The sequence below is a fragment of the Apis laboriosa genome, unplaced genomic scaffold (genome assembly GCF_014066325.1).
Source record: "Apis laboriosa isolate Shangri-la unplaced genomic scaffold, ASM1406632v1 scaffold188_cov152, whole genome shotgun sequence".
In the NCBI taxonomy this organism is placed as follows: Eukaryota; Metazoa; Arthropoda; class Insecta; order Hymenoptera; family Apidae; genus Apis; species Apis laboriosa.
In genome coordinates, this window is record NW_025222224.1 from 59,565 (window position 1) to 83,692 (window position 24,128).

General features: G+C 27.5%; 1 protein-coding gene across 8 annotated transcripts in view; it reads right to left on the bottom strand.

The window, feature by feature from the left end:
- The window catches only part of LOC122711780 (potassium/sodium hyperpolarization-activated cyclic nucleotide-gated channel 2), an 88,006-nt gene that overhangs the window by 57,688 nt on the left and 6,190 nt on the right, over nt 1–24,128 (bottom strand). For all 8 annotated transcript variants that reach the window (XM_043930833.1, XM_043930834.1, XM_043930832.1 and 5 more), the window contains exon 2: nt 14,754–15,024. In XM_043930833.1, the coding sequence (XP_043786768.1) occupies nt 14,754–15,016 (263 nt within the window). In that variant the 5' untranslated portion in view covers nt 15,017–15,024. The remainder of the gene's footprint in view (nt 1–14,753; nt 15,025–24,128) is intronic.

The following is a 24,128-nucleotide window of genomic DNA, read 5'->3' on the forward strand; positions in this document are numbered from 1 at the left end:
AATTTAACCAATGTTAGCTTCTAACTAATTCAACTGTTAATTGAAATTTTTTCCATGATCGAATTTTAATGAGCAATTACTGGAAGAATTTCTTGTTCGATATAGTTCGCATAAACATCAACAAACATCGTTTGATAATGTTAGAAATAAGATATCAGTAGGAGAAAATTAAAATAAAATTTTAAAAAAATAGAAACACTTCCAAGTCCTTGATCGTATATCTTTTTTGCCAAACCGAGATGAAAAATATTTGTCTTAAAAAGAGTAATTTAAAGTGAAATATTCAATAATAAAAAACGGATATGTATCTTTTATACCTGTTATTAATTTTTATCATATCCGTTCTGAAAGAGAAAATATTTGTGATTATTGAATCGATTCCTAAGTAATTTAAAAAATCTTAATAACAACGTATTAATAATGTCGCAAATATATTAAAGTGATTTACTCGTAGCTTTATTAAACATTTTACAATTAAAAATTAGAAAGTATACGTTCAATTCTTCAATTTGAATTTTAATATTTATTCCTCACAATAACACTTAAGATATAAAATTTACATAACTATCCTTTGACAACTTGTCCAAATCCGTCTCAAAATCCTCTATTTACAATAGAATTTTAAAAATTTTTTTCGTAAATTAATTTCCCATTTCTATAAATTATAATTCCAAATCTGTTCCAAAAGAATTCCAAAAATGATGACGAGAAATGGAAAATTCGTTTGGTGGACTGTTTGGTGTCCATTTCTCGCGGCAAGTGCGATGACATCTCGGCGACAGCTAAACTTAGCAGATGTGATCGGAAACCGGCTGGCAGTTGAAAATTGCAGAGGCCTTGTTCGGCTCTGTCCTATCATTAGGTAGTTTGCAAATTTAAACAATGGTTTCCTACCGCTAACGCGGACCGTCGCAATGTGGCACGGTCAGCCAGGGTTACGCAATGCATTGGCCACGTGACGACGCTGATTGATGCCGAAGCTGCGGCGAGAAATCGTTCAGCCTCGCACCATCGAACCGAGAAACCGTCTTCTATCTTCGGATTTTGGGATATCGTCGAATCCATTGTGGAAATCTTTCCCATTGAAACGGATATTTCGATGCTTATTTGGGAATTGTTTCATTTTGTTTGATTCGTTTCATTCGTTAATTATCATTCTATGTTTGATATTTGAAGATTTCTTCCGGTTATAAGAAATTTTATTACTTGAACGTTGGATCAGTAGTATTTATTCAAATTTTTCTATATACAAATTTTTCTATATATATCTATTTGAACATTGTTTTATTGCTTGGTGTATAAGAGTTTCGTTACTATTGGATATTCAAATTTTTTAATAATTGGACGCTACTCTATCATCCTATTATTTAACAATTTGAATATCCAAATATAATTCTGTCATAAATATTTCATTATTCAAATTATCGAAAGATTCTATCATTCTTTTGTCCAAACTTTCTAAAAGTCACAATATTTTATTATCTTAACATTTTATTGTACAAACAAATAAACTTACTTTTCGAAATTTTATCCCTGTTTGAATATAATTGGGCAAAATAGATAATATAAAAATTTGGAAGGGATGTATCCCAGCAAGATTTTTTTCTGGTCACGTTGCGAACACTTTAGATGCTGATTCTTTAAACAGCGTAACTGTATAATAATGGTTACGAAAATTACCATCGCGTGTTTACATTTATTCTAGAAAAGAAAATGTTTCCTCTGTTTGACCGGTAGTAAATGATAGAGCGAGATCGAGACCTTTTAGTCGTTTCCCTCGGTTTCGTGCTCTTTGGCTATAAAATATTCTGACAAATATGTCGTGGAAACTGAGAGTAAATAAAAACAAAATCCTGGCAACTTTTGGAAAAATTTTCCACCGCAATTCCATTATCGAGTTTCCTGCGAAATTTAACCTTTTTGTCTTCAACCTGCAATTATTTTCATCAACAGTTTTCGAGAAGAAGAATATTATATACCTCTGTACAATATAAAGTTTCATAAAAATATTCTTCGAAAGAAGATTAATTAAGATAAATCGATCTTACATAATTTTTAATTTCATAATTCAAATTTTTAATTATCTAATTTCTGAAAAATTCGAAATTCAACTAGTGATTTTAATATTCTGAACACTCAAGAATATTTCTTATTCCTAAAATTTCAAATTCTTGTAAAAAAAAAAACAAGAAAAATTAGTCGAAATAATTATTAGATATATCATATCTAATGTTATTAATGTTAATGATATTATTTAATAATAAAATTTCTTGAATTAAATAAAAATAAACGAAAATACAATCGCTTCGAGGAATTGCAGAATCCACTTTGTCTTCCCTGATCGTCCGTTATCATTGCTAAGGGACGCGGAAAACAATTTTCTGCGGTAATTATAATTCAGACGGGCGAACAACTATGAAACAAACAGGTAGGCATTAGCGAAAATGGCGCGCCATTCCACCCTTAAGCGTTTTTCCTAATTGATCGCCGGAATAAAACTCGATAGGCCGTGCAGTTAGGAACAAGCAACACTCCGCTTTCAAGTCTCGTTCCACGAATCTCCATAATAACAGTTTATCGTTTCAATCGGGCAAAGTCAGGCTAATTTTCCCTTCTTTCCTTCGTTTTTCAAATTCGATGGAAAGAAGAAATTATAATAAGTAGGCAGGATCCAGGTCGATGAACACATAAAATTTTCAATTCTTCTCTTGTTAGAAAATTAGAATAGGGAATGATGTTATTGTATGATATAATTTATTTCAATGGACTTTAACGATGAAAAATCTTTTAGATTGGCTTGGAATTGAGAATTCAATTCTAAATTATCTTGTATTTTATATATGTATATCAATTTCATATATATGTACAAATTGAAAAGAATAATAAATACTTTGTAAAAACATGAACAAGTTTGAATATAAATCAAGTCTTCTATATCAAATATATAGAAAAATTAATATTTTAAACGAATCTTTTATATTAATTTTATTTTATTAATGAAAAATAATGGAATAATAAATATTAAAACAGATTTAAATTTAATACAATTGTTGGATCATGTGTTATACTTTACGATTGTAACGTTTAAGAATTGGGCGATAATAGTCATAAATTGCGTAAAAATATACAATTACTTAGAAAATAGAAAACTGTAAATGTCAAATATTAAATTTATAACATCGTACGTGATATCTTCGCTATTCTCGAGATTAAGGATTTTCCTCCTGTTATTCCACCTTTTTCCAGCTAAATTATTTTTAGGTAAAAAACTGTGAATTCTAATTAGTAGTCTAGGAGGAGTTCCAGCTTCTTTCCACTTCTTAAGAGCCATTAACGTATCGTAAATACCACCAAATGCAAGATGGAAGCACCGTGTTCGTAGATATTTTAGAACAAAAAAGAATTAAGACTTGAGTAAATTTATTAAATATAATTGTTAGATTATTTAATTATTTTAAGATATTAAGTTACTCAAATTTTTTAAGTATCACTAATTATGTTCCTACCAATCTAATTATCAAATTAATAAATTTCTACAAAATTATACTGCAAGATTAATTATCTTGCGTAAAAGAATTTAGAACATGAATTTATTTTAAAAATTTAAAATATTCTTATTTTATCGAAAGTTATATAAAAGATACCGCAAAATTAATAGTTTCAGAAAAATTACAAAATATGGAAGATGATGAATTAAAATTTTATGATATTGATTTATAGCGGATTACATTTCACTAATACCATCATATTTCCTTTCAAAAAACAACAATTAATCACAATATAATTAATCAAAGAACCATCCAATCATTCGATAAATCACCCCTTGAAAATAAACTAATTACCAGTTTAAGGTTAAAATAAAATTATTAAATTTTCCATAAAATTGCCAAATATCCCGTTCCATTTTTATTCAAAACCTCCAAACAAACGATCTTCCATTATTTTAAAACAAAAAATTTTCACAAATAATCGCTCACTCACGAATTAATCATTACTCGAATTAAATCACAGATCCCCTATCTATATTTCTTTCAAGGATTACAGATCGCGAAGAAGGAAATATATCTTTCGTCGTCTATTTTAACGATCTTCCAATGAACGATAAACACAACGAGATATGATAATTAAGCCCGTGTAACAGAGGTTCGCGAGAATTCTATAGAAATATAGACGAGTTGGTTAGATTATGCGCGTTGAACGCGGAATTGCACAACAGAGGCAGCCAGGGTCGGGAATGATAGAATAGCCACGAGACGTCTTAATTGACCCAGGGGAATGCGCGAATATGAACCAGCCAAGATATGATATGCATTGTCTTGCGCGAAACGTATTAATGACGCTTGTCGTCGTGATGCCTAATCATTCTACGCGAATGGATCACTTGTGATTGAAACGCTTTTCTTATCAGATCTGCCAAGCTGCATCTTATCAGATGCGCTTGTTTCTTCTCTCTCTCTCTCTCTCTCTCTCTCTCTCTCTCTCTCTTTCTCTCTCTCTGATTTTTAATCGATTTAATACTATGAATTTTTTCCAGATTTTATTTGAAACGATGGATGCAAAAAGTTGGATTGCAAAAAGGATTTTCATGAATAAATATATCTTGTTTTACGATTGTAAAATTTTGTGTTTTTATTTATTAACAAGTAGAATTTTTTTTATATATAAAAGATGTTGAATAAAATTTCGCAATTCTTTTAATTAATAATTTCTTTAAAGTTTTATGATGTTTATTTAAGAATGAAAATTCTGTAAATGAAAGGAATTGAATTGAAAATTTTTCCAATTTTTCAATATTGACTTAGATTTTTTTCTATCGAGATCGGCAAATAAAAATATTAGGAAATTGATTTAGAGAATTGTTGGAATTATTTATGTAGGATTATGAAATTTTGTGACATTTGTTTAGAAATATTTGATTAAAATTTTTTAAATTTAAACGAAAAGATAAATGTATTGAAAGATAAATTTTATAATTAAAATTCGTGTTTTTATTACGCATTCATTTATAGATATCACATAAATTATCACAAAGAATTCCAAGAATTTATAATCAAATTGACAATTGATGCTGTCACGTTAATCGAATATGGAAAATCAATTTAAAAAATGAATATATTATAACACTGACACGTTATTCTTCTAAGAAAAATATTTCATCTATGAAATGCGTCAAATTGTTAAAATTATAAATATAAGTACTGTATGAAGTAATAAGGAATGTTTTATATTAAGCATGACGTAATTTTCCTTAAAAATTGTCCTCCTTTTAAATTCTAAAAATGTGTCTTGAATTTCATAAGAAAAAAAAAAGAACATTGTACTTTTTCTCGTGTGAAAATGTAAATGTTAATTTAAATTGAAATTAGTGAAAAAATATTTGATAATTTCCAAGTTTCGCAATTGTTCCTTCGTAATTATTTGTGACACAGAATATTATGGATTAAATATCGTCATTATTCTCAGATTAAGATACCGCAATTGTAAGTTAATTCTGATTAAATTGCATTACAAAGACAATTATTATATCTCAAAGTATGTTCAAAAGGATTTATGGATGGATTATTCGAATGAACGAAGAAGGAAATCCAAAAAAAAAAATCAAAGGAACATGATTGCATAAATTAAGCAGATAATTTTTTTCCTAAATGAATTCCCATATAGAAAAATATTTCTATAAATTTTCATTTGCTCAATTTCTCGATATTTAAATTTTAATTGAAATAAAATATAAATATAATGCAATCTTTAATTTAATTTTTGTGATATAATAAATTAATATTTCAACAAGTTTCTTATTTAAAGGAGGAATGCAATGTCTGTTTAAGAATTTAATAATAACTTAAGAATTTTGCACACCAATATATTCTACAGCAATTTCGATAATAATTTCAAAGAACATTTAAATATTAATTTAAAAATCCATTATTTTTTTAATTTTCTCGAACTTCAATCAAAAATTTTAACAAAATCTCATTCTATTGAGTTCCTTCATCTTTCGATTTTCGAATTTTCTAAATTCCAACGCTTAATTTCTAAACTAAATTACAAAAAATTCATCTCGTTATTCAATATGAAAGTATAATATAACTCGAACGAATTTTTAAGAATTTTTCAAACTCAACGTAGTCAAACTTTCCATATTTTGAAAGCATGTTAAATTTATGTTTATCTGTTCGCGTAGTACGAAATATACACACGAGACACGTGCGATTCTCGAAGCAACGTGCCCGCAGTGACATAGTAGCCACTCGCTTAATCGGATGATTATTCTGAGATCATTCTTACAGCTGATGCCGGTCGGCACGATTTTAACTACCATTATGTCGAGCACATCACTTAATCTGCCTTCTCTTTGTCCTCTTGCGATGTTTTCAAATGTGTTCTCCATTGAATCATCAGATTTTTCGTGCGACACAATAGTTTTAAGATCGATTCAATTTTTCGATAGAATTTTCATTTAGAATTTTCAAGTAGAAATTGTGAGAGTTATAATTCTGTATCGTGTATGGTTTTGTTTGATTGTTTGAGAAAATTATACACATTATATATGTAGATAATAATTCTTAATTTTTTGAAATTTTCTAATTAAAGATTATCTTCCATTTAAGTATTTTTTTTAGAAATTAGCATACTTATTTTGAAACAAATTAAAAGAAATATTTGAAATTTAGGAGAACATAAAAAGTTACAAATAATTAAAAGAACCCATACTCGGGATAGAGACTATTGTAAATCTTTAACCAATCTCGTAGTAAATTTTATTTCTGTGCTCATTTCATTGCAAAGTAGAATTGCTAATTTACAATTTGCACAATTCTCATAAATTATTTTAAGTACTATGAAAATCCCACAGACTTGAATAAAAAATGAAATAATATTCAATTTATGCACGTATCGGAAACGTAATATGCAACTTATTATCTATTACATTTTTTATTTCCAATGACAATATTCTTCAATAATATTCTTCTATAATTTCAGATCAACAGAATCGTCAATATTTTATTAAAATCGAGATGAATTAAAAAATCGAAGACGACAAGAAACTCGAGAGAAAATAATTTCGAGGTATGACGAGAAGAAATTCATATTATAGATGTTTTGTAAAACGGAAATCGTAACTTTTTAAAAATATTACATCGCTTGTTTCTTGATGAAAAGAGGAGGCAGCAAATATTTTTCTTCCACAGGTACAATCTTTCCTTTTATCTCATTGTCAGCCGGAACGAGAATACGTACTTAGTAGTCTCGAGATAGCTTGAAACGAGGCAAAGACTTGCAAAGAAAGGCGCTTTCGATCCTATCCCGTGAATTTATTTCGTTCTTCTATCCTCGCGGGCCATTAGCGATATTGAGAAGGCCTAGAAATTAGAATATGGCACGAAGTGGTGAAGTAGAAATATTTTTATAAATTTCTTTCTTTATATTTACAATTTCTCTTTAAATTCGTTGATTGGATAATTTTTTTTTAAAACGTATTGTTTTAAAGGAAATATTTAAAAAGATAAAAAGGATACATTTTTTTTTCAATCCTTTCGAAGAATAAAGGATTTATGAGGAATTATTAAGAGGAATAAAAAAAATGTTCAACGTGGGTGTTCATTTTCAAAATTACTTTTGATATAAAATTTAATCCTCTATTTCCTCAGGGACAATTCATTTTCTGAAAAGATTAAATCCTTAGAGGCAGATAACTTCTTATATTCAGAGGTTCTTTATAATATTTATAATTTTTAAATACGTATTCAACGTGACATTAAATCAAAATTTAATTTGCAAATTAAAAATTTTTAAGATTTTCTTTTAATTGAAATTTTACATATATTCATATATACTTTTATCATTATAAATCATTATAAATTAAGATTATGGATTTTTATTAATAAATAAAAATCTTTCTTAAAAATTAATAGAAAATAGATAGAAAATAATAAATTATTATATTAATTAAATATAATTAATTTCTTTCAGTTTTATTCAAATTCTAAGAAATTTTAAGAAAATTCTAAGAAATTCTAAGAAACCTGAAGTTAATCTCAAATATTTTTAATAATTGACTTATTAACAATTTTAATTCTAAATATACGATTCATGCTCTCTATGTTTTCTTCTAAAGAAATAATATCATTCTCAAAATATACCAAAAACTATCATATTAAAATATACACAATTCTCATATATTTCTCTTCTTCTTCTCTTAACAATCATTCTTTTATTTTTTTTGTAAACTTTTACTAAAGACAATGATCCTCTTTATTCAAAAATTCTCCTAGAATATCTCATTTTCCTTCTCTTCAATTATCATAATTATCATAAAATTCTCTGCATAATTATTTAAAAAAAAATACATTTTTTTTCTTGTTTTTTTTTCTTTCTTTTTAAAATTTAATTGCAAGAATCACTGTACTAGACAATTTTTATCGAAAATTTCAGTATTTTTTTTTCTCTCTCGACATTTCAACAAATAACTCGAGTAAAATTTGAACCATGGTTCATTGAAGAAAAAAAAAAAAAGGAACGTGCTTTCATAGCTCGTTGAAAAGGTCGCGTTCATATTCCAGTTTCAAACGACGAATTGTAAATAAACTCTTTGGTAAAGCATTAATTCATAAAAGTAGAATTACACCATCGATCCAGCTCTATTAATTACATGTATACCGATCGATTTCAATGACCCGAATGATTGGACACTGTTCAAAAAACAATCAGCCTTTTTTTCTTTAAAATTTCTTTTCAATACGATAAAATTGTACGGAATTTAAAAATTTTTGCATCGCTATATTTATTTCTATTCTAGATTTAATTGGAATTTGGTTGGAAAATATACACACATAGATATAAATATACAAAATCTTGAAAATGTATATTCATTTTTTATTATTTCAATGTATATTGAAATGAAAAGGAAGAAAATATAGATCTATATTATTAATAAAATCAATTTCGAATTAACAATTCCAGTAAGATATTGGATGTTTTAATCTATTTATTTTAATTTTCAGGAAAATACAAGACTTTTGATCACAGATTTACATAATAAATCTTAACAAAATGGAGAATAAATATCTTTCAATTGCAAAGTTATTGAAGTATTGTGCAGATTGAATAGACGTTCCAGGAAATCAATTTTTTCCTGTTTCTTTTTAATTCTTTTTTCAGAAAATTAAAAATCATCTTTGCTTCCTCTACATGAAAAACACATTGAAACGTATGATTGAGGCGATCTTCAACTATTGATACCCTTATATATATATATATAAATGATAACAACTAATCTTCTTATCAAATCTTGCCAACGAAACGATGTTTAAGAAGATTTAAATTTTAAATGATTTCCAGCTGCCAAAGCAAATTAGTAGGAATATAAACCAGAATAATTAACCTGTCCTTCCATCTAACCAATGATATCCAAGGAGAGACAGAGCTATTAATATAAATTAAACTATTAAAAAGATTTACACTTGAAACGATCCCCATCTGTCATTCCAATTTCCCGGAATTTCCATTGAATTCTCGCAAATTATTGGATTTCCTTCTCCGATCAACAAGATTTATTCTGATTCTTCAGAAAGTGGCGCGTATTTGCGGGATTCCAACTATAAAAATAACCTCTGATCTTCCGCTAGAACCACATATGTGTTAAATGCTCGTTTAAAAGTTCAACTAAAAATAATAAGGTCCTCATGCATGATCAATTATCACGGTGATATTTATAACAATTCTTGAAAAACGCGCGCTTATTCTATCTGTCACGTGACAATATGGCGGCGTCATGGCGATCCTTCAACTCTTATCGTTTGATACTTGTGATTTTTGCAAGAAATCGGACAGAATTATGATTTTGATTTTTATTTCAAGGTTGGATAAATTTTAAGTTTTTTATTTTTTTATTTTTAATGTAATTATTTGGAGCTTATAGAGCAATTGTTTATAATATCTTTTCGATCGAATAAGATCGTTTAAGAATCAATAGTTTTGAAATATTTTAAATTAAATAAATGGGAAAATAAGTTATTCGATATATGAAATATATATAAAATATAATATAAATAAAAAAGAAGGAATAAGTGAGAAGATAATTTTTAAATTGCTTAAAGGCATTAAAATAGTAATGTTATTATATACTTATTTCATTAAACGTTAATTCCAAAGATCCATAAATAAACTAAATTACGCTTAAAATATCATCACGAGTCGAATACAAATCTATCACATTAAATATTCATTGATATCTCTCCATTATTTCTGCACATGTATATTTAGAACAAGGATTAGTATTCCTCGAATGCTGCATAATTGAAAGATTTCTCTCGTTTTCCCGATCAATGGTTGCCAAGTGTACATGCAATTGTAATTCAGGAGAATCGTTAACATTGATGACGAATAAAATGTCCACGTAACAAGGATGAAACATCCTTATATTATTAGTAATTAAAGAAAATTCTGAAGGTAAAAATAGAGCTATTTCGCGAATAATTATGGTACGATAATTTCAGCAATTTCAACTTATGACCCTCGAGAATCCTTCAGATTTTTCGATCAATCGGCTCATTGAACTCGCGAGCAAATAAAGAGAGTCACTGTTTCCAATCATTTCCAGGATTTTCAAGCAGCTTAGTGCGAATATTTGAAAAATATCGTGAAAGTTACTCGTTTACATAACTTTTAAAATATTTTTTTTTTTAAATAAATTTGGTATAAATTTTATTAAATATATTATTTAATTTTATCTTTAATTAAATAGTGATGTTTTCGAATGCATTTTTTTTTTTTAATAAAAATGAAATGAATATATGGCAGTAGAAATAATTTATATATGAAGTTAATTCAGGAAAATGTGATTGACCTAGTTTTGTTAATTTATTGATTTCAATATATCGAAGCAATTCTGCAAGGAATTATGGATAATATGATTGGATTTTAGATTTTTAAACAGAATATTTAAAGATTCATTGTTAGAATTAATTAACTATTCATTTAATTTTCAAAAGACTTAGCTAAAAACTGCAAAAATATGACACACATTATGGGTTTAAAAACAAATCTACATATTTCTAGCGTTTCTATTTCTTTCAATATTTCTTCATAAAAAAGGGTCACAGAAAATCTTCTCCTTTTTGAATTCTACATATTGCATATTATTTTCTTCTTTCAAAATTCTTTTTTGTTAAAATTCATCTCTCTATTTCTTTATTATCTCTTTATTATATAAATATTTTATATAGAAAATATAAAATATAATAATAAAAATTATATAATTTCTATTATATATTAATTGTATATATATAATTTTACGAATTATTTAATTATGATAACATTTTTCTAACCAATTATAAATTCGTGTTAAATTCGATCGATGTCCTTCAAAAGACATTCTTATTCCATGAAACAGTGTCTCTGTAAAGTATCCAATTTAGAAGAGCAATTTAAAGAACATTTTAGAGAACAATTAAAAAGAAACAAAACAATGATGAACATAAATTATATTTTTTCAAAACTTGATTAATTATTATAAAAAAAAATTATCAAATTCATTAAATAAATCTTTTCATACACACGAAATAAAATAATTAAATTGATACAAATAAAATAAATTTGTATCAATATTGTGTCGATTACTAGATAATAAATCATAATAAAATTTGATTTATATCATAATGAATCAAAATTAGGATTGGGAAACACTGCTATAAGACATTCACGTAAAAAGCTAAATGGACCACCATAAGCGACCACCATACCAGTTCTATTAATTGATCAAGCAAGTCAAATGGTTACGTGTTATCCCGGGAGAAGAATATCTTCTTTGTTCGGCCTTTCCTCGAAATATGTCGCGACACAAATGCATTCCGGTTGATCAGATCGAGCCGTTGGCCAAGCAACACCAGGAATTCGACTCTGATATGGGAAAGTGCTTTATCCTGTCCCGGAAGACGGAGGCCAAGGATACCCAAAGCTATAATTCTTTTCAACGTGCCTGACACGCGAGAATACCGACCAATACTGTGAAAAAATTTAAACTTCACAAGCATTGCTACGAGGATTCCTTATAAAAAAAGGATTTGTAACGGTTACCAATAAAACTTAAATCTTGTTATTCTACTTTTGTAACTTTTAATGTTAATCGTTCTTCTGTAATTTTGTTACAGTAAATCTCTTGTGAGATTTAAAATAAAAGAGAAAAATTAACCATGGGCAACTTGGATCGTTTATATCTGGAAGAAAATAAACTATTTCGACTTCGGAATGAATAATTGCATGACAAGTATTTTAGAATTTTTTCGCATTTTTTAAGAATTGTGAAAAAAATATTCATGAATAATCGGGAATCAGATTAAAAGATTAAAACAGATTAAAACATGATTGCTGTAAAAACTAATCGAATTAACAGATCGATAAATAGGAACTAAAAATAACACGCAGAGATAACAGTTCGTATAAATAATTTTTTTTCGAATACATTTGCGTAAAGATTATATAAAGTAATATCTAGTCAAAGAAAGAAAACAAAAGGAAAATCTGTCGCAGAATCGTGTTTATAGAATTATCTGTTATTCGATGTAGTCAGATTTATCATCGATTGTTTTCTCCGTCAAGATTGTGAACTGGGTCAAAGCCGATCATCGCGCAATCGCGATGGAAGGAAACCTTCGACACAACTGTTCCGTTCAATTCGGGTTTGGACTTGGAGCAAACCACTCTAATTAGACGTTTTAATTGATAATTAGGCCAAACAGAAGTGGTACCAGCGCGATAGATCCTCCAAATTCACTCCTCGTTAGCGATCATCGAGGAATGTTGCTTTGAGAGATCGGGCTAAAAGGAAAAAGAAGGGAAAAAACGTTGAAGAAAATCTACATGCAACACGCTCTGTTTTTCGCGTAAATTAATCAAACATACACGATTCAATTTCTATCGAGAAGAAATTTATTTGACCTAGAAATATTCTTCTTTAAATTATCGTAGACTAGATTATTTTTAAAATTTTATTTTTATAATTTTTTTATTAATTTGTTCGTGATATTTTTGATAAATATTTTGTTAATGTTTGTTTATGGACAGATTGACATATTTACATGTCACCATTAATAAATTATAAATGAGTCTTATTTGCTAATGTAGGATTGAAGCTTCTTTTTACATAAAAAGTATAAAGAGTTTCAATTAATTAAAATTGATAATATTATTAATCGTACATGAATCTTTTAAGGAATATTAGAAAAATCTTAATTTTACAAAATTAAAAATACGAATGAACGAAATTTTATATTTGGGTTTAAAAAGAATAATCGATTTTTGTAGATGTCCAAGTATTAATTGGGACAATTCATATAGAGATAAAGATAATTTAAAAGCAGATTTGTTTTCTATATATTTCTAATTTCAAATATATATTTCAAATTTCATTTTATTCAATAAATAATTTGCACAAAAATTATATCATAAAAATAATATGTATTAAACAAAATATATATATATCAATTGAATTGTTTAATATTTGCAACAATAAATAAAATCAACGTTATTAATATCAGAAACTAGTTTTTTATCAAAATTGAATTTCTTCATTCTTGATGTTTTTCGAATATTTTAGACATAGAATGCATCAAGAATGCGTTTCACTTTATGTTGTTTTTTTAAAATAAAGTTTTTATGAAAATAAACATCGTAAATAGAGATAATAACCTTTGTATAACCTTTATGAATTTCTTCAACAACTCTATTAATAACCATTACACCACCTTTCTAAGTTTAGATAGAGTCTTATAAGAGTCTTATAAGACTCTTATATCCAGAAGAGGTAATAGTAATTTAAGATCGTGTAAGCCATAAATATTGTATAGTTTAACAGGAAGAGGAATGAACCAATTATTTTTCTCGTTTAGAGTCATTTAAATTAATTGAGAAGCAATTTAAAAATTTAAAATCTATTTCTATCCTAATCCAACACCATAGGGAATGATTCCTTACGTGAATGTTTTAAAACATTTGAAACCGTTTGTATAAAATATTCAATGTTTCTCATTTTTTGAGTAAAATTAAGAGATTTAAGCGAGAATTCTAAATAACAAAATTAATCGATTATAAAAATGTTATAACTATTAATAATTTTTAGTTTTTCTCTTGCCTTTATTGATGAGTATTCATTTTTTCCTGATCATACTAAGGACAGTTTTTTTAAAATTTCAATATTTTGCAGATCATTTATAAAGTGTTAAAAATTTTATTCAAAAAGAATACAGGTTTAATTTTATAAAAATCTCAATTCTTAAATTAAACAAAATTCTTTCTATATAAATACCAAATATACTAATTTTTTAAATCTTCTCTAATTTCTTTAGATCGATTTTTTGCAAAACTTATAATATTTTAAATAATTTATTAAATCATTTATTTTAAATAATAGTGATTTATAGAATTCTAGAAGACATGATCTTTGGACAATTAATCTAACTAATATGTGTTTTTAACGGTATTTAAATAGTGAACAATAATCTACGCATTATGAATCAAAAATAATTTGACAGAAATAAAATTCCTTCACGTAATTCATCCTAATCCAAGGACTCATCACGACCCACCTTAGTTGCTATAAAAAATTGGCAAAGATCGTTCATCACACGATCAATTGACAATATTATGAATCGAGGATCGAACATGATGATTAGAAAGCATCCGGAATCGAGACACGAAATCGATATCTCATCGTTTCCTGTCGCTGAAGGTGAAGCGATTTTGCTGGAAGGACTCACCGAAAACTGGAACAAGGATGGATGACCCAGTGACCTGCAGCCTTTTGCCTGATTCGTTCCTTCATCAGAGCCTTTTTGCTGCCGAACAACTTCATGGCCAGCTTGTTGTCCGTAGGTTGGAACAGGGCCTGAAGCTGATTCTTCAAGAAACTCTGCTTGACTTCCTGGCCCGGTAGACCCGGGCCCGGCTCCTCCTTCGGCGTCCCGTAGAGGGACACATCGTCCACTCCGAAGTGGACCTTCCCGCTGCCCTTGTAATTCATCTCGTTGCCTGCAAATGCGAAATATCGTTCCACGATTAATCAATTTGATCGAAATATTCGTTATTTTTATTATTAATTTGCTAATTGACCTTTCTAATTCATCTTTTCGATAAATATTTAGGATTGTTTGGGATTATTCTGTGATCAGTTGTTGTTTTCTCAATGAATATTTAGAGTTGTTCGATCGTTCCTTTTTTGGAAATTAATTCGCAGAACTTTCGAAACGTAAAATATTATTCTGTGATCAGTGTCATTTGTAGATTGTTGGAATTGATTCGCACAACTTTCGAATATACAATCCTGATATATATATATATATAATATTTCTTTGGATTTTTGGATACTTCACTATATACATCTTAAGATAGAATTTCTTTTATGTTTACGTATCTTTATGTTAAAATAAAGGCATTTACAAGCTGTCTTTTCAATTGAATAACTGTCTTCAATATTATTAATGACACGAATGAATATATCAAAAAAAGAAAAGTATATTTCATTTACTGAAAAATAGAGATTAATGTATATTTTGATATTTTTTTCTTAATATTTAAAATTTGTCGAGTATCATTTTCTAATTACAACGTTCAATTTATCACTTAATTATATTATCAAGTTGCTTCTGTGCTAGCAATCAGAGGAAGTTACACCGGAAATTTACTCAAACATCTGCCTATGTATTTCTCAGATATACATACATCCAACTTGGCTTTCCATTATTTCGGTATGGGTCTGTTAAGTAACTTTACTAATGAGCACATTAATAAATCCAGGATGAAGAAAGACACCTTTTTTCCTTCCCTCTCTTTTTTTAATTTCCTGCCACTCGCTCAGACCGTCACAACGTCCTATGATTTATGAACGAGAGTGTATATAGCTTTCTTGAAGCTATACCTGAAGCTTCCATCGATAAATTAACGACGATAAAATGGATTTTCGTTTAAAATAAATGGCATTGAACTATTATGCCTTCTACTTCTTACTCTTATAGTCACGATGGCTATATTTAACCTTCCATGCCAATGTTCGATATTTCCAAGATCGTGTTAAAGTTTTTTATCGTCTGATGATTATAACATTCTTGCTTTACTTCTCTCTATTAAATTCCTCTATTTATTTCTTATTTGTAATCAGAATATTTCCTGCTCGTATAAATGAAAATTTGTAATGATTAAAATTATTACAATTTTTTGATTGCAAAATGTTGTTATGCGGAAAATAAGCCTGGAAAATTTCGATTCTTCGATCTGATTTTATTTTATTTTCTAAAATATTGCTGTTTACGTTTAAGGAATTTGTTTCACAGATTTTTATTTAGATCTATAGCTTTTCTGTTCGTTATTATTCTTTAGAGATATAAAAAAACAATTCTTACTTTCTTAATTCACATTCTATCAATAGGAATTTGCAATTTCGATCACGTAATTCATTATAAAGTTCAAATATCTTATCACCAATCGTTCAGTCAATTCAATCAGTCAGACAGCTACCTCGATGTCAATATATCAACCACCAAGTGCAATTAATATACCAATCAATATTATCTACATCACTAACGATCTCGTTCCAATCACGTAAAAGATCACGTACCACATCTTCGAACCAACATTCCGTATTCTAATAAACACAATTATTAGTTAAAATTTCACTATTTTTTCGAATAAACTTGCAATTCGATCAATTAAAGAATAATTGTCAATCGAGACTCGATATTTAACAAATAAACCAAATCGCATCCATTCTACGCTTCGAGTAAAGTTCAGTCAATTAAATCTATGATAATTGTCAACCAGAATTCAATATTTCACACTTCGAATGAACGTAGTCCGATATGTTCAAATCTCATCATTCCAACGCTTCAAATAAATTTCAAATTTAGCCAGTTAAAACGATTGCCAAATAGAAATTTACATTCCACGCGGTGCAAAAATTCCACCACTCCACGTTCCACGCTTCAAATAAACTTCAACAAATTTGGACGAACGGAATGATTGCCAATGAGAAACCAAATAAACATCGAATTCAACTGGTAGGAAAAAAAAAAAAAAAGAAAAAGGAAAGAAAAAAACTGGTAGAAAAATTTCGAAAGCCCCTCATGCGAAATCCCCACTCGCGAAATCCCCACTCTCGCACAAGAGTCAAAGCACGCGAGTCATTTCGACCTCTACCATCGATTTCCTTTCCAGTTGCCGAACACCATACGCACCGATAGCGCGAGCACACACGAAATGTAAAAAGCAAGAACCGTTTGCTCGGTGACTTAAGTACAGTTAACCGAGAGAATTCTCTTGTCTTTTTGTATTCGCAAAGCACGTTATCTGCGATAAAAAGAATCGAGAGAAGGAAGAATCTGGGTGATGGAATGGTAAACAATATTGGAATTCCAATCGATCTTCTCGTAAAATATTTGCCAAACATTTGATTCGATTATTTTTAGAAGTCGGAGTGATTAATTATATTTTTTTTTTCAATTATAAATTTAAAATACATTGTTATACATTGTTTGTATAGTAACAGATGGTAAGTTTGAGAGAATCGAATTAATTAATATGTATTATTGAGAAGATTGGAAATAAATTAAATAATTTTTGATATAATAAAGATTTTTTAGATGTTATCAAATTTCGAATTCTTTTTATTGTTTCTTTCTTTTTGTCTTTTCGCCTTCGTTAATCAATTTATTTTGAGTTTGTGGAGTTCTAGAAATTAAAGTTTGTTAAGATTTCAATTTTTGACGAAATTTTTGTGTAATTTTTGTGTAATTTTTAAGGAAAAAAGAAAGACAAAATAATTGCAAAGTTTCGAAATTTCAAGTTTTAGATTTATTTTGCCACTCTATTATAAATTTGCAAACATCAAACAAATTTTCGCATTGGTGTCTAAAATAATTGTGTATATAATTGTGTTGCGAATTTATCGCTGCAAAATATTTGCTGTTGTTACAAAAATTTCTCATTTATAGCAGTGTTGTTAAATTTAAAAAAAATCATTAGGTAAAATATGGATATCTTGGTTTGATTTAAATTTTGATTACATTTGATTGAAATTTGGCATTTTTAAAACTTAATTGAATTTCGGTTTTTTCAAAATTCCAGAATTATTCTTTTGTTAATTTTTTTGCAACACTATATATTTATATCTACATGTTTTTATCGAAGATTTCTAAAATTTTACACATTTTTAAATTATTATTTCTAAAGTCGAATTCATTATTAACAAATTGTAAATTATAAAATTGATTAACGATTAATTGACAATTTTATAAAGTATTAGTAAATGATATATCTTGTATTAGCTTATAAATTTTTTAATAGTTATTAATTAATATAAAGTAATAAGTAGATAAATAAATAAATTATTGTATAATTACAATGATTCCAATAGAATAGAATTTTAAAATTATTATATTGAAGTACGATATTAAGTCGTCATTTCTAAAAATAACTCGTTATACTTAGAAACTAGTTATCACATGATAAAAATCGCTAATAAAAGAAATTATATAAATAATTCATTAGTAGATATTACAAAAGAATACAAAAATATTATGAAAACAATTTAGATAAAAAAAAATACATTTATTTATTAATACGTGTTTATTAACTTTTCATATTACATTTTTGAATTCCTATACATAAGTATCGCTTGTTTTTTAGAGATATTAAAAAATATTTCAGATAAAAGTTGAATAGTTCTAAAGAAATATAATGCTAGATAATTGTTCTTTTCATAGATGGATGTATAGATACGAGTATATTATATGTCAACTTCATACTTTTAAATAAAATCATACTTTTTAACACATAAGGTAAATATAATGAATTATTCCTATTAAAAATCTATTAAATTATAAATAGTAAAAAATTATTAGTTTGCAAGAAATTCAATTACATTTATTTCTTTCGTAAACCAACAATTTTTTAATCGAATATTATTTATATTTTTGCATAAAGAATGTCAAAATACAATGATACATGTATTAAAAAATATGATTTTACGGATAAATTTATTTACATATCCATAGTGAAAAAAAATAATAATATCATAATGTAACTTCCTGAAAATTATTCAATTCTTATTTAAAATATTTTTTAATATATTAAAATTATATTATAAAAAATTAGCGAGATTTCAAGTGATATATTACGTGGAATAAATATCAATACTATTATCTATTATCTATGCTATCATTTTACTTATTCCTTAGTCCCTTAAAATTAACTGATAAAAAATGAATAATAATTGACATAATATGGCAGAATTCAAAAGTAAGTATAAAATAAGTACAAGGTAAGTAAACTTTCAAAAAAAATTTAACTCCACATTTTTAAATATTAGATTCTCCTACAAATACAAGATCAAAAACTATATAAAAGTTAAAAAAAAAAAATGACATGTGAAAAATTTGGGGAAATATAAAATCCAACAATTTCTGGCTAAAATTTCGATTTTGTATTAGGAGAATATAATATGAAAGGAGATTGTAAAAATTTTTTCAGAAATTTTCAACAATTAAGGAAATGACGTCAAATTCTTGAAATCTCTAAAATTCTTGGAAATGATGTCAAATTCTCAGAATCTCTAAAATTCTTGGAAGTGACGTCAAATTCTTGGGAATTTCTAAATCTTCGAACGAATAATATTTTCAATCGAAAATTCGATTTTGTATCAGGAGAACATGATATGATAGAAGGTCGATCGAAAAATTTTTCCAAGAAATGATGTCAAATTCTCGGAATCTCTAAATTTCTTGGAACTGACGTCAAATTCTTGGAAATTTCCGAAAGTTCGAACAATAGAACGAAACTTTTGGCTAAAAATTCGATTTCCTATTAGGAGAATATAATTTAAAAAAAATTTTTACACATTTATCATACATTTATTGTTCTTCTAGTCGTTTCTTTACCAATTTTCTTAGCGTTGCCATTTTTTTTTAGAGCTTTAAAATATTTTTTTTCATAATTTATGTAAATTTAAATATTTTCTCCTTGCATAATTATCTTCTATGAATGCTCCTATTTTTGAAGCGTTTTTTATCATTTTTTTTAATTTTCTAAGAATTGAAGAACTATATTTATCTTATTTAGAATATTTCGAATATTCTATTTCTAAATAATATTTTATTTAGAATATTATTTAGAATATTATTAGAATATTTCGATTGTTTCTACTAATTGATTACATGATATGTTATACCGGGTGTCCAAATAGTATTATTACGCTTGTTTTTGGAAATATTAAAAAATGTTTCAAATAAAAGTTAAATGATTTTGAGAGAGGCACATTATGTTGATATTTATTTTTTTATACATAAAAGCGTAAAGGATTTATAAATGTGAATGTTATTTTTTTACATAGGATTGTACATATTTTAATATATCAATTGATGTTTCTTAGCAACATTCTTCTCTCTATAAAAAAGTATTAAGGAATATATAGCAAAAAACTTATAGTTTGGAAAATAAATAAATTTAATTAAATATCTTCTAAATTAATGGTTTTTTACTATATATGGTCCTATACATTTTCGTAGGGAATGCCAAGTTGCGTAAACTTGGTGTATTAAAAGGTATATGATGATATTTAAAAAAATAAAGTTAATAAGTTTTTTATGAGTCCATCTACGAAAAAACTGAGAGCACCGGAATATAGCGGTGTATATAGTTTCAAAATCATTCAACTTTTATTGGAAGAATTTTTTAATATTATGCAGAATAAATGAGATATTTAATGAAAAAGATTAAGATCAAAATTCTCTGAGCGAATGTAAAATTTTTGTTCAAAAACTCGATTTTGTATCAGGAGAACATGATATGATAGGAAATCGATCGAAAAATTTTTCCAAGAAATGACGTCAAATTCTCGGAATTCCTAAAATTCTTGGAAGTGACGTCAAATTCTTGGAAATTTCCGAATGTTCGTACAATAGAACGAAACTTTTGGCCAAAAATTCGATTTTTTATTAGGAGAACATAATGCAATAGGAAGTCACTTGAGAAATTTTTCTAAAAATTCTTTGTCAAATGATGTCATTTTCTTGAAATGTGCTGAATGAATGAAATTTTTAGCCAATTTTTTGATTTTATATTAAAATATTATATTTTTTCAGATAGTTACATGGAAAAATTTTTTGTTTATTTTTACAAAGCAATATTTTTTATGATGTTTTATATGTTTATTTTGTAGAATACTTATCTTTATATACTTAGCTATTGTAGCTTTCATTTTTGTCATTTTTTAATAGTTTTTCAACAGTTTTCTTATATCTAAGGATATTTACTTTTTGTATATTTACCTCTTATAAGATCTGTCATTTTTTTATATTATTGTATTTTTTTTTTTTGACAATATCTTTCATTTTAAAGAATTTAAAAGTATATTGTCTCATATCTTTTTTTATTTAGAATATCTTTTTTATTTTTCATAATATTATAAAATACTTTGAATAAGAATTGAATGGTTTCAAGAGAATTATTGTGATGTTATTATTTTTTTTTCTATATGGACATGTAAATAACTTATCAAGTTCAACTTTATTTTTATATGTACATATATTTTTTAATTCATGTATTAATATATTTTGAGATTCTTTGTATAAAAGTATAAATCATGTTCAGTCGAAAAATTGTTTACGAATGAAATAAGTATAATTGAATATCTTCTAAACTAATACTTTTTGGCTCTATATGTTTAATAGTTTTTTATAAAAAATAATATATTACATTTATTTATGCATTAAAAAGTATATAATTTTTTTAAAAATATGAAGTTGACTCTCATATAGTCTCTACTCATCCATCTATGTAAAGAATAATTATATTGTATTGTATTTTTTTTGAAATCATTCAACTTTTGTCCTAAATGTTTTTTAATATTTTTCGAGGTAAGCAAAATATTCTCTATCTTAACATGGAAGACCCGGTATAAAACATTCTGTGCAATTGAAATTACAATGATAGAAATAGTAATTTTTTTATTTATTTATATTAATATCTCTACTTTTTGTTTTTCATCGTATATATAACACAAAAAGAAAATCTAAAAAAATTAAAAAAAAAATTTTTAAAGATATAGCTTTTCTGTTTTCTGACAAGCTTATCTATTATATATTCGTTATCGATAGTCGCTTTGATATATTTACATAAATAGTTGACAAGTGATTGTCATATAATGTAAATAGTGTCATGAATAAATATGTATAGATGAAATTCAATGATGTAGTATCGATAAGTTTTGCAAATAAGTCGATAATTAAAACTGATTGTAATATATATAGAAAAAAGTTATTTGAAACTACGCTTTTAACAATATATTTTAAATTTATTAATATTGATAAAGAAGAAGCTAATCAATTGATTATCAATATAAATCAATGGTAATCATGTGGCATTAGAAAGCAATAGGAATATTTCGTTAAAAATATTTAATGTATGAAAAATTTCTAAAAATAATATGAGAATTCTATATTACTGTTGTTACAAGACGGGCAGGAATATTTCTAACAAAAATATATAAACATTTCTTACTCTTATTATCGTTTCAAATAAAATAAAAATATGTTATCAAGTTATTATCAGAAAAACCGAAAAATTCTGAAGAAGAATCGAATTCTATCATCTTTCCATCAAAATAATAAAAAAATCCACAGAATGACATATTCGTTTAATCAGAAAAACACGCAAACTTTGAATAACACAAAAATCTTTCCACACACACATTTATATCTCGCTTAAAATAATAGAAAAAAAACTTTCAAAGAATTTTAAAAAAAATTGCAAATACAAGAACCTTGCAACATTCGAACAACAAAAGGTTTCATCAAAAACAAAAACAAAAACCAGCTCACCGCATAATGTATCCTCACAATATCCAGCCAAATATTTTAAAGGAAACACACACTAATAACTCCCACATAATCCTCTTCAAAAATTACCTTCTTCCAACATCCACAATTCCGAAAAGAACCAAGAATCCTTTCCACGAACTTTTCTAATACGTTCCGACCAGTTTATCAAAATTATTCCGCCACGTATATTAATTTCCGCCACAATCTCCCGAAAAATTGATCACATTCAATCACAAGGATTCCCCCACGAGAAAATTCCTCATCGGGCGAATCGAGGAAAGAAAACTCACCGAATTTGAACGTTTCACGGTTGCAAGACAACTCTGGCCAGCTAGAGACAAGGACAGGGAATCCCTTGGCCCCGTGCCTCTCGTCTCGCCGTCCTTGTTTCCTGAGGAGCGGCCTCCTCTGCTCGTCGAGGTGGCTGGCGCGCGCCAGCTCGTCGGCCATCGCCCGAAACCCAAGCGCCTCAGGATCGCGAGAACGGTCTGCCCCGTTTACCGTGTAACTGGTCCCCGGTGCAGAGGTTGACTAATGACGAGCGGAACACGAGGAAAAAGAAGCCACGCGGCCGGCGAAAGCAAGCCAGGCCAACCCACCAACAGCCGGCAAGGAGAGTCGAAGGAACGGAACCGAACAGAGGTGGAAGAGAGGAGAGAAAAATGGCGTTGTTTGAACAGAGAGAAAGAGAAAGAGAGAGAGAGAGAGAGAGAGAGAGAGAAACCGGGCATCGACTGACCGGTTTTATTGTGGAACCAAACGATCACGCGTGCGTTCGATTCTTTTTTTTCTTTTTTTTTTTATTTGACGAAGAAAACACGCATGCAAAATATGCGGAGAAGCGCGACAATCGGTCGTCAAAACTTTTCACGTTGGACGAGGAGATCGTCATCGTGCTGTCTTTCTCGATATTGAACTAATCGTGAATCGTGCACTCTATGAACGGAGTTTGCTTGTTGTGTTTATTGTTACGTATTAATTTTCAGAATTGCGTCCGGTGAAATAAGAATTGTTGCTTTGTGTATAAGGAAATTAATGGGTGGATTCGTCGTGTATTTACACACTGGCTGCCCATAAATAACTTTCGACGATGTTTTGATCGAGAAACTTGAGTCGGGAATAAAGCGATTTCGAATAATCGTCAATTTTAATTATAGTTCGAGTATTGTTAACGTGTTATGAAGACGTTTATTATGCGAGCAATAATAATAATAACATATAAATACGTGTAAAATATTCAAAATAATTGAACGAGTTTTATTTTTG